Source organism: Bos indicus x Bos taurus, chromosome 8 (genome assembly GCF_003369695.1).
Source record: "Bos indicus x Bos taurus breed Angus x Brahman F1 hybrid chromosome 8, Bos_hybrid_MaternalHap_v2.0, whole genome shotgun sequence".
Taxonomy (NCBI): domain Eukaryota; kingdom Metazoa; phylum Chordata; class Mammalia; order Artiodactyla; family Bovidae; genus Bos; species Bos indicus x Bos taurus.
The window spans coordinates 76,453,475-76,468,157 of record NC_040083.1 but is presented as its reverse complement, the minus strand read 5'-3'; the positions used below and the strand labels follow the sequence as shown (position 1 = coordinate 76,468,157).

The window sequence follows — 14,683 nt, the reverse complement described above, 5'->3', positions numbered from 1 at the left end:
TTAGAAAAGGTGGGGCTGATTAATTCACCAATAATTACAGGGCAACAAATATAACAAATTTGAGCTGTGAAAGAAGGGACACTAGAGTGAGAAGAAAGGGGGAGAGGGAGTTAGTGGTGAAGGCAATCCAGGAGGGCTTCAAGAAGGAGGCATTTGACATCATCTTTGAAGGATGGGTTGGTGTTAGTTTGGACAGGAAATATGGAGATGGGAAGGGTGCTGAAACACCCAGCAGAGGCACCCACCTCTTTGTCAGGGCAGACAGTGTAAATGGGCTGCCTGGCTATCCTCCAGTAGTTTTGATGAGACAACCTGCACAGTTTCCTTGCCATCTGCTCCCTGTTGCAGCTACTAACATACATGTTCTCCTTTCAAAAGGAGAAAGTGGAGCTGCATTCTGTGGCTGCTTAGTGAGTAGGGTGTGAATTTGAGTGGGAATATTAAATATCGATAGTAGATGTTGGACATCCAGCAACACCAAAATAACTCTCAGCTGTAGATGGCCTGTGCCATCTTCTGGGCAGAGTTTTTCTTTTTGTGGGTTTTGGTGGTTGTTAAATTACTTTGAGCCATGCCCTCCATTCACTTTTCTGCATATCTAGTTCGGTGATACATTCTCTTGTGTATTTCTGATTCCCATGTCTTTTTTCAATGCCTTGTCTTGTCGCACAGCATGTCCAAGTCTGAGGACATATGGGGAAAGATATTTTCTTTCACTGTGTTGCATTGGCACACATAGACATTAGAAGACATGTCAGGACCTTAAGGATAAAAAGGGCTGTGTGTCATCTTTACCACTGGCCTAATGCACCATGTGAATCTAGAGGCAGGGGCTGGCTTGGGTAGTCAACTGAGACGGAGGGGCCAGTGTTCCTGATGGAAACCAGTTCCCTCTGGCTTGTATCTGTTTTCAGAACAAATATTTCTCAGAGCCGCAGCTCCCACTCCTTGAACAAGCAGCTCATCATTAACATGGAGCCCCTGCAACCCCTGCTGCCTTCTCCCAGTGAGCAGGAAGAGGAACTTCCACCAGGTGAGGGTAAGTACGCTTCTTTCCAAAGGCCGGCAATTGCAGGCTTACCCTGGAGGAATGAGGGAGGCATCAATCCTGGGCACCTTGGGTAATGTGTTGGGGCGGAGGTCAAAGTGAGTCATAAACTGTGTTTTTAGTAAGTAAACTGTTCACATCTGGAAGGCTGGGTTATCCTGAGAGTTCTATAAGTTTCTCCCAGAGAGAGTTCACTGGTACAAAGCATTCCTAAAATTACATGTTAAAGAAGTAATGGTGTTAGACCTGTATCCAATATGGTAGCCATTACCCACGCGTGGGCTTCGCAGATGGTGCTGGTGGCAAAGAATCTGCCTGCCAGTGCAGGAGATGCAAGAGACACAGGTTCAATCCCTGGGTCAGGAAGATCCTCTGCAGTAGGACATGGCAACTCACTCCAGTATTCTTGCCTGGAAAGTTCCATGGACAGAGGAGCCTGGTGAGTTATAGTCCATGGGACCACAAAGAGTCAGATGTGACTGAGCACATATACAAGCACCCATGTGTAGCTATTTAAAAATAACTTAAAATTACCTAAAATAAAAAATTCAGCTCCTCAGCCATATTAGCTAGATTTCCAGTCCTCAGTAGCCACACATGGCTAATGGCTACCATCTCCATCCTTCCAGAAAGTTCTACTGGCATTTTCTCGGCTATAATCACAATTATATTGGTGGTTATAAAAAATTCTTCATAAATATCTCTACACTAGTCATCCCCTTTCTGCCTCAGTGCTTTTATATCCCCTTATTCCCTTTTCCACAGGGCCTTGTTTGACAGTTTTAATACAAGCTAAAATATAAAGGGTCCATTTCAGCCCCAAAGTTGTTATATTTGTAAATGATATAATATATGTACTTCTAGGTTTCTTTTTTTAAGGGCTTTACTTACTTCAGGGAAGAATCTTACCACACTGATGCACACCCTGGTGAGGCAAATTTCACTCTCATTAATTTCAAAGTAAATTTTTAAAAATTCACATAAGATAACATTATTAGAACCATGAACCCTAACATAACAGGCTTTTCCTTAACTTTATGATGACATTTAAAATCTGGATACTGGGCAGTTTCAAGAGGGTGGGTCATTCTGTCCCCAAGAGATGAACTTCACCTGAAGTTTTAATTCAAGAATCCCTTCCTTAGGGGGAAATTCTTCAGCCCATAAAAGAACATGACTTGGCATATGACCAACCTAGACAGCATATTAAAAAGCAGAGACATTACTTTGCCAACAAAGGTCCGGCTAGTCAAGGCTATGGTTTTTCCAGTGGTCATGTATGGATGTGAGAGTTGGACCATAAAGAAGCTGAGCGCTGAAGAATTGATGCTTTTGAACTGTGACATTGTAAAAGACTCTTGAGAGTCCCTTGGACTACAAGGAGATCCACCCACTCCATCCTAAAGGAGATCAGTCCTGGGTGTTCATTGGAAGGACTGATGTTGAAGCTGAACCTCCAATATTTTGGCCACCTGATGCGAAGAGTTGACTCATTGGAAAAGACCCTGATGCTGGGAAAGATTGAGGGCAGGAGGAGAAGGGGATGGCAGAGGATGAGATGGTTGGATGGCATCACCAACTTGATGGACATGGGTTTGGGTCAACTCTGGGAGTTGGTGATGGACAGGGAGACCTGGCGTGATGCGGTTCATGGGGTCGCAAAGAGTCAGACACAGCTGAGCAAGTGAACTGAACTGGCATGCAAATATCCATGGGGGAGGTCATAGCAACTGATTCATACTGAAGTGTAAGGGATTTTAGTAACTCTTTCCCTGAAAGGAATTTTCAGGGTTGGAAACAGGACTGGGCAACTGGATGCCACAAATTCCATGAGTAGAAGGAAAATGTACAAGATACAAAGGATGGTGGCCTCTGGATACATCTCTGTACCCCTTTTGGACATAGCATGATAATAACAAGAACCATTTGTTATAATTTGGCAATAAGGAGTTCATGATCTGAGCCACAGTCAGCTCCCAGTCTTGTTTTTGCTGACTGTATAGAGCTTCTCCATCTTTGGCTGCAAAGAATATAATCAATCTGATTTCAGTGTTGACCATCTGGTGATGTCCATGTGTAGAGTCTTCTCTTGTGTTGTTGGAAGAGGGTGTTTGCTATGACAAGTGCGTTCTCTTGGCAAAACTCTATTAGCCTTTGCCCTGCCTCATTCCGTATTCCAAGGCCAAATTTGCCTGTTACTCCAGGTGTTTCTTGACTTACTACTTTTGCATTCCAGTCCCCTATAATGAAAAGGACATCTTTTTTGGGTGTTAGTTCTAAAAAGTCTTGTAGGTCTTCATAGAACCATTCAACTTCAGCTTCTTCAGCGTTACTGGTTGGGGCATAGACTTGGATTACTGTGATATTGAATGGTTTGCCTTGGAAACGAACAGAGATCATTCTGTCATTTTTGAGATTGCATCCAAGTACTGCATTTCAGACTCTTTTGTTGACCATGATGGCTACTCCATTTCTTCTAAGGGATTCCTGCCCACAGTAGTAGATATAATGGTCATCTGAGTTAAATTCACCCATTCCAGTCCATTTTAGCTCGCTGATTCCTAGAATGTCGACGTTCACTCTTGCCATCTCCTGTTTGCCCACTTCCAATTTGCCTTGATTCATGGACCTGACATTCCAGGTTCCTATGCAATATTGCTCTTTACAGCATCAGACCTTGCTTCTATCACCAGTCATATCCACAACTGGGTATTGTTTTTGCTTTGGCTCCATCCCTTCATTCTTTCTGGAGTTATTTCTCCACTGATCTCCAGTAGCATATTGGGCACCTACTGACCTGGGGAGTTTCTCTTTCAGTATCCTATCATTTTGCTTTTTTATACTGTTCATGGGGTTCTCAAGGCAAGAACACTGAAGTGGTTTGCCATTCCCTTCTCCAGTGGACCACATTCTGTCAGATCTCTCCACCATGACCCGCCCATCTTGGGTTGCCCCACGGGCATGGCTTAGTTTCATTGAGTTAGACAAGGCTGTGGTCCTAGTGTGATTAGATTGACTAGTTTTCTGTGAGTATGGTTTCAGTGTGTTTGCCCTCTGATGCCCTCTTGCAACACCTACCGTCTTACTTGGGTTTCTCTTACCTTGGATGTGGGGTATCTCTTCACGGCTGCTCCAGCAAAGCGCAGCCACTGCTCCTTACCTTGGACGAGGGGTATCTCCTCACCGCCACCCCTTCTGACCTTGAATGTGGAGTGGCTCCTCTCAGCCCTCCTGTGCCCACGCAGCCACCGCTCCTTGGACATGGGGTAGCTCCTCGCAGCCGCTGCCCCTGACCTCAGATGCGGGGTAGCTCCTCTCTTTGGAAGGAATGATGCTAAAGCTGAAACTCTAGTACTCTGGCCACCTCATGCAAAGAGTTGACTCATTGGAAAAGACTCTGATGCTGGGAGGGATTGGGGGCAGGAGGAGAAGGGGACGACAGAGGATGAGATGGCTGGATGGCATCACCACCTCGATGGACATGTGTTTGAGTGAACTCTGGGAGTTGGTGATGGACAGAGAGGCCTGGTGTGCTGCAGTTCATGGGGTCACAAAGAGTCAGACATGACTGAGCAACTGAATTGAACTGAACTGATTTGTTATAATGGCCTTTATGCTCTGTCTCAACAATTCACTGTGTAAGCTGTGTGCTAAATTAATGTTCTTAGCCCAAGGGTCCCTGGATCCATGTTGCTGGTCTACATTTTTCTGTGCCTTCTCTGTCTTTGTATGTTTCCAAAAGCACAATAAAAGCAGCTTTTGTTTCTGTTCACCAGTGATTTTTCTGGGCTTCCTCCTATATGCCTGGAAGATTGTTTGGAGTGGAAATCACTTTTTCTGGACATCAGGATTAGCTTAAGATTGAATGAAGGAAGATGTGGCTAATGGAGAAGAGGAGGGGAGAAAAGATAATCCAAGCTTGGGATTGTGATTTTGTGTCATCTGTAGACATGGAAGTCTAGATGGGAATAAAGGCTGGAAGAGCAGTTACCATGGAGAGTATTGAAACCAGACTATTGATGACATCAGAATATCCCAGATGTAAGGGGGAGCTTGGGTAAGCTTTCCCCTGGACCCTTAATTACATTTAATTAGAAACTTCCATTTTGCTTCATTTTCTATAGTGAAGTTCCATTGCTAAATACTAACCTTGTCATTAACATTACAACTGTGTGGACAAGAGACATATGCATTATGAAAAGTGAAAGTGAAGTCACGTCTGACTCTTTGCCACCCCATGGACTGTAGCCTACTTGGCTCCTCTGTCTGTGGGATTTTCCAGGCAAGGATACTGGAGTGGATTTTCGTTTATTAGATATTTATAGAGCTATTTTGGACTTTTCATGAGAGAGACCTATCAGTGTGACTTTACAGAAGTTCTTTCACCAGCTGTAAAGTCACACTGATAGGTCTCTCTCATGAAAAGTCCAAAATAGCTCTGTAAATATCTAATAAAATTCTCTTTTCTAGAAGAACTTTTGCCTTATGGAGCATCTTTGTGGGTTTTGAAACCAAGCAAATCATAGTAACTTCCAAGATATAGAATCTACTCAAAAGGGAAAGAAGTAGAAACAACTGTATTGTTCAATGTCCAGCAGATAGAAAGAACTCCCCAATCTAAAGACGAGAGCAAAATTGTCTTAGGTACTGTGAAATTCAAAGTTATAATTCCCACAGGGAACACAGCTGTGTTCTTGATACCTTTATATTTTAGTTACTATTTTAGAGTCATATCCTGCTTCCTATGTCTTGTCTTTGAGTATCAGGTAGTGGAATTTAGATATTTCATAGGGATAAGTAGATAATGTAATAGATTCAAATATCTCTGATATATAAAGAGAAGAGAGGCAGAGAATACAGCTTTCAACAAAGGTGCCTCCACTTTGTGGATGGGCTCTCTTTCTGGGCAGATACAGTGTGATGAATTTAGTTTTATCCTTGTATTGTGATATTTTAGCACTTTTTATGTCTCAGCAAGAGCCAAATCAAGCAGCAAAGACATGCTGAGGAGCACAGGCATTCAGTAATTGTGGCCCACAGGCTTAGTTGCTCTGTGGCATGTGGGATTTTCCTGGACCAGGGATCAACCTGGTGTCCCCTGCTTTGCAAGGCGCATTCTTAACCACTGGACTACGAGGGAAGTCCTGACAGTCTCTGTTTTTCCTGGAACTTCAAGATTCCCAAAGATAGCTGGGGTTGCCCACTGTTGCCCAGATGAGTTCAGCAGTGTTCTGGGTGAGAACATGTTACCCCAGCCACTCAAACAACAGCTGGAGGATCAGCTGTGAGGCTGGCTGTGTCTGAGTAGAGAAAAAACAAAATCAGTTCCTAGGCATCACTAAGCAACAGAAACGTTTTCAGTGTCACCCCAAAGTTGCTTGGTTACAGGATCCCAGTAGATTAGTGCTGTGGAAAGCTTGAGATGAATAGAACAAACCATTTAAAAAGTGCCCCTTAGAGTTTACGAAAATTTCCTAAGAAGAAAAAATTCAGAGTGAGCATTTTTCTAGGTGAAAATGACATTTTCACATGAATAAGGTCCCCACAGTGTAGGTAGCAAAATGCTCGCATGTTTTATTAGTAGAGTGTATTTTTCATTAAGGAAAAAAGATTATGGTAGAGAAGAGGAATGCATTGCTGTCCACCAGAGCGATGGTACAAGTTGGCATAGTTCAATAGGCAGGAAACCATGCTTTCATCTTCTTGATAGATACAACTAATAAGAGTAGAAAATGTTTGACACCCTCTTGCTGGCAAAACAGAAGCACAGTGGGGAAACCAGAGTTTCCATAAAGGAGTGCCTTGCGAGTAGCAATGTGGTTGGTGTGATGGTGGCTTAAACCTGCACTTGCATATGATTGAGAAAAGTATCTATATCACAGAACAGATGTGAATTAAGTAGATGGTAAAACTAAATCTCCCAAGCCACCCTTTAGCTCTGTTCCTGTGTATGTTTGTAAATGCACATATATGTCATGGATGTGACTGTGTGTGGGCAGAGGGGGAAGTGGGGTGTTTTAAGGATTATTTATAGTATTTAGCCCTAACCATAAGTGATTTAAGTTGGCACCGTTGAAATTCTAAAAAAACTATATGTGAACCTGTGAAGGCATTTTGAGCATATAAAAAAGTACAGTTCTCATTCATCAAGCATGCCGTACTCGTGACCACCCTACTCCACCCTAACACTTAAAAGGTGACCCATGGGGCTGACTGTGTTCTCCATGTGCAGGTCTTTCTGTACCAGACCAGGCAGAGCCTCACATACCCTACACAGTTGTTCCAATCCCATCACTGCTGGAATGTCTAACAGCCCAAGGCTGCCATGGTTACACTGCCTCCACTGAGTCTGGTCTCCTCCCTGCTTATCTCATATGAAACTTCCTCTCCCTCTTTGGTTCCTTTATCGAGTTCCCTGGCCATTTCCTCAGTGTGTTACTGTCTCTCTTCCATGCCATTTCCCACCATGTCCTAAGTAATTTCTTCCTTTTGGCTTAGGGTATATCAGGATGTGCACTGTGGTGATGCAATTGTCCATCAGAAATTTCTTTTATGTTTCATCGAACACCAGGAACTGTTTATAAATCCAATGGGCTCACCTTTCCCCTTATAGTTAGTGCTACCTGGTGATAGCAGATCAGTTAGCACAGGCTCTTGTCCCTGCCGTTGGGTTTGGGGTTTACTGTTTGTTTGTATTTTCTTATTATAAAACTAATTCATCATCTTCTAGAAAATCTGAACAGTACAAAAAGGCATAAATAAGCAAAAAAAAAAAAAAATTACCTCCCAGACTGTCCCACCTCCTAGAGGCAATCAATGTGTTAACAGTTTTCTTCCGTATCCATTTTAATGCCATTTCAGTCATCCTGTGTGTGCAGTTTTTAAAATTCCTGCTTTGTTTGCTTAATGTTGAAAACGTAAGAGCATGAAAATGTATCATAAATTGAACTATAGGTCAAACAGTGAATTGGGAGAATATTTAATTCAAACGTGGACAAATGGGTTAACATACTGAATTAGAACTCACACAAAATACTGTTTAAGCATCTTTTTGGCATTGCACAGGTTTGGACTCTCCCAAACTTTTCCATGTTATGGCCCCAGTCTCCCACTGCTAATAAGCCCACAGCAGCCAAGCCTGCTTCCACAGGAGCTAGGAGCCTCAGCAGAGCAGAGGTCAGCTTCTGGTTTTATTTATAACTGCAGAGCCAAATTTCAGAATTCCTTATCACATTTATTGAACTCAAGAAGTCTGGGTTGGCAGCTCCTCTAGGGTAGGAAATGCCAAGAGCAATTCAGGGGAATAAATAAAAGCCTGAGCGAGCTCTGCATATTCACTCTTGCAAGCTCTTCAAAGCTTCCACCTTCCCCACTTTGTGCTTTTCTTTGGAGTTTGTGTCATCTTTGGAACTTTGGTTTCTGGTATCTTCTGATGAATTACGTACTCGTAAGGTCGCCAAGAGTCGGACACCACTGAGCTTCTGAACTGAACTGAACTGAACTGAAGTTCATTTCACTTGAAAGAGATCTTTGAAATTTGAAGTGTTTACATTGTTGAAAGGAAGCTAAATGCTTGGTTCCTGATGCAATTTAAGTGTTTTTATCTTGCCAGGATTTTGTATTTTTACATCATACGATGCCAACAGTGTGTGCATCATCTCAGTTCTGTAGTTGGCTAAATCCCTTAAATCGTTCATTTTAAGACATATCCCACTCCTCGGCATAAACACAGCAGGGCTGTGGATAGCTGTTCTGTTTCTGCACTAATGCCTTGCAGCAGTGAGAAACACAAGCTCTGCTCTCAGCTCATCCACTTTTGGGAGCCTCATATTCTTCATCTCTAAGACAAGAAGATAAGACTTGGACTGCAAGGAGATCCAACCAGTCCGTTCTGAAGGAGATCAGCCCTGGCATTTCTTTGGAAGGAATGATGCTAAAGCTGAAACTCCAGTACTTTGGCCACCTCATGTGAAGAGTTGACTCATTGGAAAAGACTCTGATGCTGGGAGGGATTGGGGGCAGGAGGAGAAGGGGAAGACAGAGGATGAGATGGCTGGATGGCATCACCACCTCGATGGACATGTGTTTGAGTGAACTCTGGGAGTTGGTGATGGACAGGGAGGCCTGGCGTGCTGCAATTCATGGGGTCGCAAAGAGTCGGACACGACTGAGCAACTGAACTGAACTGAACTGAACTGAACCACTCAAATGATTCCTAGCTCTAAATTCTTCAATTCTTTTGCCTAATGTCAAGGTCAAATTCCCGGACTGTGGTTTGAGGTCTTTCGCAATGAGAATGGGAACTTGGAGACAGGAATATTTTTCATAGCTTCTGGAGGTTAGAAGGAATGTTAAGGATGTTCTAGCCCAAGTGTTGGCAAACTGGCTGGTAACCCATGGTCTCTTTTTTTGGGAATCTACAGATGAGAAAACCCAGAGAGAGGACACAGTTTGCCCAAAGTCGCAGAGCTAGGTACGTCTGGGTTTGCGAGCAGGTTCTGATTACCAGATTCCTGGCTTCGGTGTCTTGCATGACATCAAACACATCTAAAACAGTTCAACTTCTTGTGAAAACAGAACCATTAACTAGGGAGCTGCATTTAGTTTTCAGTCATATCAAATGAATTATCAAAAGAGACATCTTACTCTATGTAAGCGTAGGGAACTTGTGTGAGTGGTAAGAAGAGCTGCTGCATACTCAAGGCAGGGTTTGAGCGTTTGGTTCAGTCACAGCCTGCCAGGACCCAATGTCTCCTCAGAAATGTCCAGCCCACTGGGAGCATTGCCTCCCCGGGGCCCCCATGGTGGGAAGGCTGTGGACAGAGGTGCCCACCAAAAAGAATTCCTGAAAAAGCCAGGCTGCAGGGCAAACAGCCTTCGTGCAGGAAGGCTGTCTCCCTCTGGGAATCATGTTCTGATTTTTAAAGCTGAATCTCTTAAATAAAGAATAGCTCACTCCAGGCCTAGTTCTAATTACTCATTGTCTTGTGCTGAGAATCTTTGTCTTATTAGTGAAAGCAATTCAGTTCGGAGCTTCCCACATCACTGCTCCTGCTCAGGTTGGCTCTTAGCTGCCGCACTTAGGTATTAATAATTAATTGCTTTAAAGGCTTCAGCTGGGGTTAAAAAAAAATATCAGTCAAGTGTCCCATGAAGTAATTCGGTCGCGGTCCTTGAGCGCTGGGATGTGAGCCAGGCGAGAGCGTCAGTGTGAGCAGCTGTGACAGCCAGTGTGGTCTGTGACGGGCAAGATATTCTGCTTTGGCATTTGGACAAGAAAACACTCCCACTACCATCTCTAAGAAACCGCAGGAGAAGAAAAGTGAAGATATTGCTAAGCCATTGTCATTAGAAAAGAGAGGCTGTAATTTTCTGGATTCCATAGTCAGCATGGGATTCTATTTTCTCATGTTTTTATTAGCAGATTGGTAGTGAGTGTTAAGTAAATACGCTTTATGATACCCAGGCTGATATGAAGGTAGGTCTAGGACAGTATGGCCAGGGTTCAGCAAAGAGGCTCTGGTTGGTTGGCACAAGACTGGATGTTGGGCGTGTCCACTGGGGTGCATGCCCAATGCCATCTGCAAAGTAAGGCAGCCTTCCTCTTGGTTTGGCTGATGGAGAACTGGAGGCCCTGGAGCCATTGCTCCCAGACCATGGGTTTCCCCAGTGGCCCACTGGGGTGGAGGAAATGACTATTCAGACTTCTAGAGATTTAGCTTTTATCACCTCCTCAGACAATTTCTATTGTGTAGATTTTATAAAGGTTATAATACATCAAGAGAGCTGTACACAGGGCTTCCCTGGTGGTCCAGTGGTTAAGAATCCACCTTGCAATGCAAAGGACATGGGTTCGATCTGTGGTCTGGGAAGATCCCACATGCCACGGGGCAACTAAGCCTGTGAGCCACAATTACTGAAGCCCACGCGCCTAAAGCCCATGCTCCATAAGAGAAGCCACGGCAAAGTGCACCACAACCAGAGAGAAGCCCGTTCCACAACTAGAGAAAACTCCATGCAGCAACGATGACCCAGCACAGCCAGAAATAAATATATTTTTTTAAAGAATTGATGGTTGTACATGTATCTGATTTAGAAATACTCATTTTTTTCTTAAGTATGAGCAAACATATTCCCCCAAAAACAAGTTTGGCTATAGCTGCTCTAGATCTTACTGATGAGTCCACCAAGAATAAAATGAAGGGCTTGTTTTTGAAACTCTGAAATCCCTGTTCATGCCAAAACTCCAGATTCCTAAAATAGACGTGAGATCTATCTGCTCTAGTTACAGGGGTGACATGCCATTTTACATACTTTCAGTCTTCCACGCTAGTCAACCGGGGTGAATCACCCAAGCACAGTCTAGACTTTAGCCAAGCTCTTCGGTAGATGCCGTGTCACTCTTGCTGAATTGTTCTGCGGTTGCCCAGAGTCCCCGATTTACATGAGTGCTGGACTCTACTTTCTTTTTGTCATTGTTGTTATTGTTTCAACATCCTTCACATTCTTTGTCTAAAATTTATTTTACTGAAGTATAGTTGATTTACAGTGTTGTTAATTTCTGCTGTATAGCAAGGTTATTCATTATATATATATATATATATATATATATGTATTATTTTTCACATTTTTTCCATTCTGGTTTAGTACAGGACACTGAATATAGTTCCCTGTGCTATACAGTAGAACCTTGTTGTTTATCCATCTTATATATGATAGTTTCCCTCTGCTAATCCCAAACTCCCAATCCACCCTGTCCTCCACCACAAGTCTGTTCTCTATGTGAGCCTGTTTTGTAGATAGGTTCCTTTGTGCCATATTTCAGATCCACATATAAGTGATATCATATGGTATTTGTCTTTCTTTGTCTGACTTATTTCACTTAGTATGCTAATCTCTAGGTTAATCCATGTTGCTGCAAATGGAATTATTTCATTCTGTTTTATGGCCAAATAGTATTCCATTACATTTACATATGTACCACATCTTCTTTATCCATTCATCTGCTGATGGACAGTTAGCTTGTTTCCATGTCTTCACTGTTATGAATAGTGCTGCTATAAGTATGTGGGTGCATGCATCTTTTCAAATAATATTTTTGTTCAGATATATGCCCAGGAGTGAGATGGACTCTACTTTCTGAGTGTATGCAGGACACAACCTTAGTGGGGATCCTCTGGTAGTAGAAAGAGCATTGGATAGAGATTTTAGAGGGCTGGAGTTCATTCATTCACTTGATAAGTATTTACTTCTTCTCTGGAACATGCTGGACACTGGCAGTATCTGGATCTTATTTCCTCTTTTAAAAACATGGTGAGATGGCTTCTAAGTTTCCTCCGCACTCTGTCCTTCACTGGTGCTTCCCCACATTCCCGCTCTTCTTAATGACATGTTTTTGGATCATTCATCATTACCTCAGAAAAGAAAAAGTATAAACATTTTTTAAATGTGGTTAATGAAACAGTAAGCATGTGGCACAATGATCTATAAAAGCAGGGTTACGTTTTTTTTTCTTTTTTTGTAAATTGTAAACTTCCAGCATGAAATTGAAAATTAATAGCAACTAGCTTAAAAGGGAATATAAAATGAACATTTCCTCACTTAAAAGAGCCCTCACATCCTTTAATGTCTCCTGCTAGAAAAGAAGTCCAATTTGAAACTTTTTAACCCCCCAATCTCCACTTCAGCACACAAAAAAATTTTAAAATGGGTCAGTGCTCTGGCTTAAAGAGAAATAAATAAGGTTATGAGGATGACCCACATGATACCTGAACACAGACTGGATTTTGCCATTAAAAGCAGGAGTATCCATGTTAGAAAAAAGATAATGGCTCTTGTGATCTCTGGGCTCATCAGTTCCTGCCTGAGCCCCTCTGCTACAGCATTTGGTCTCTAAATGCAGGCTTAGCTCCACCCCTGACTCCAGGGCCAATCCCATCCTACTCTGGGAGGGGATGAATAAGATGAAGCCCAGCTCTGTGGCACAGGATGTGAGTCTTGCTTTCTCTATTACCCTGCCTGGTCTTCTCCTAGTCCATATGCCAGCCTTGCTCTCTTCCTTAGTCCCTGCCCTGGTGGTAGCCCTGGTAATCTATGCCTCCAGGACCTTGAAGGCGCGTCTCCCTGGGGCTGGACCATACTTTGCTGGTAGACAGCCTGCATGGAGCTCCCTTCCTGTCTCATGTCTCTCAGGGCAATGTTCTGTTCTTCCCCAAAACACTTTTTCCCAGCACTGGCCCCATCTTGAGTAGATGGGTCTGATTTTAAATGCCCATCTTCTCTGGTTAATCTTCTCCCACTGGCCAGTGATGTCATGAAATACAAAATTGTCAGATCCATCTGCAAAATCCTATTCACTTTCAAATACGCCCCAGAATCATGGCCACCACAGCATGCTGGCTGCAGGCACTCTTATTTCCCTCAGGAGATAACAATAGTTCTGCTTCTGCACTGTCTCCTGCCCCCACCCATGTTTTCCACACAGCAGCCAGGGTGATCTTTTACAAGTGAAACTTGTATCTGCTGCTGCTGCTGCTAAGATACTTCAGTCGTGTCCGACTCTGTGCGACCCCATAGACGGCAGCCCACCAGGCTCCCCCGTCCCTGGGATTCTCCAGGCAAGAACACTGGAGTGGGTTGCCATTTCCTTCTCCAATGCCTGAAAGTGAAAAGTGAAAGTGAAGTCACTCAGTCGTGTCTGACTTGTATCTAGTTAGGTTCAAATCTGAGCTCTTCACTTTGGCCTCTGAGGTTCATGCTTGGCCCTCTACCCACCTTAGACCATTTTCTACTGCTTTCCTCTTGAATCTCTGTGTTCCTACCACGCTGGTCCTCTTAGTCTGTGCCCACCACAGGGTCTTTGAACAGCTGATATGTCTACCTAGAAGGGCCTCTCCTTTGATCTGTGCATGATTGGCTGTTTCTTTAAGTCTTACCTCATTTTCAGTTCCCTGGAAACCCTAAGTACCAAATTCTGAGTGGTTCTCTAAACCTAAGAGAGAACCATTTGTTCTCTCTTATGCCACCACCCTGTTTGATTTTCATCAGAGTGTTTAGCACTTTTAAGCACTTTCAAATTTATTTATTTGTCCTCCTGTTTGTTGACTGTCTTCCTTAACTAAAACATTAGCTCCATGATAGCAAAAACTTTGCCTGCCTTATCCCCACATTATACCCACCACTTAGAGATGTTCTGATACACAGTAGGAGCTAAATTAATGCTTGCCAAATTAGTGAACAAATGAATGAATGAATTCTAAATGCAGCTAGGACAGCCTTTGTTTACGTAAAAGAAAGTCTATAAGGAGAATGATTTCCTAGGGTTAGGGTTTGCCAGAAGTCAAACATGTTTTGTTTTGGTTTTTAATCTGAAATCAAAAGTCATAGTATATATAGTCATTGTAAAAAATTTGGAAAATACAGAAGCCACAAATCCAAGATTTAAAAGGAATCTGAAATCCCCTATGTTCAAACTATGGTATTCTTTATTTTTGTTCAGTCACTAAGTCATGTCCAACTCTTTGCGACCCCATGGACTGCAGCACACCAGGCTTCCCTCTCCTTCACTAGATCCTGGAGTGTGCTCAAATTCACGTCCATTGAGTCAGTGATGCTATCTAACCATCTCATCCTTTG

General features: G+C 43.1%; 1 protein-coding gene and 1 long non-coding RNA gene across 4 annotated transcripts in view; one reads left to right on the top strand and one right to left on the bottom strand.

Annotated features, from left to right (window-relative positions):
* The window catches only part of FRMD3 (FERM domain containing 3), a 341,097-nt gene that overhangs the window by 270,131 nt on the left and 56,283 nt on the right, over positions 1-14,683 (top strand). For both annotated transcript variants that reach the window (XM_027550087.1, XM_027550086.1), the window contains exon 13: positions 915-1,039. In XM_027550087.1, the coding sequence (XP_027405888.1) occupies positions 915-1,039 (125 nt within the window). The remainder of the gene's footprint in view (positions 1-914; positions 1,040-14,683) is intronic.
* Positions 12,106-14,683, bottom strand: part of LOC113897390 — a 102,465-nt gene continuing 99,887 nt past the window's right edge. For both annotated transcript variants that reach the window (XR_003512338.1, XR_003512336.1), the window contains exon 3: positions 12,106-12,462. This is a non-coding gene — a long non-coding RNA (uncharacterized LOC113897390). The remainder of the gene's footprint in view (positions 12,463-14,683) is intronic.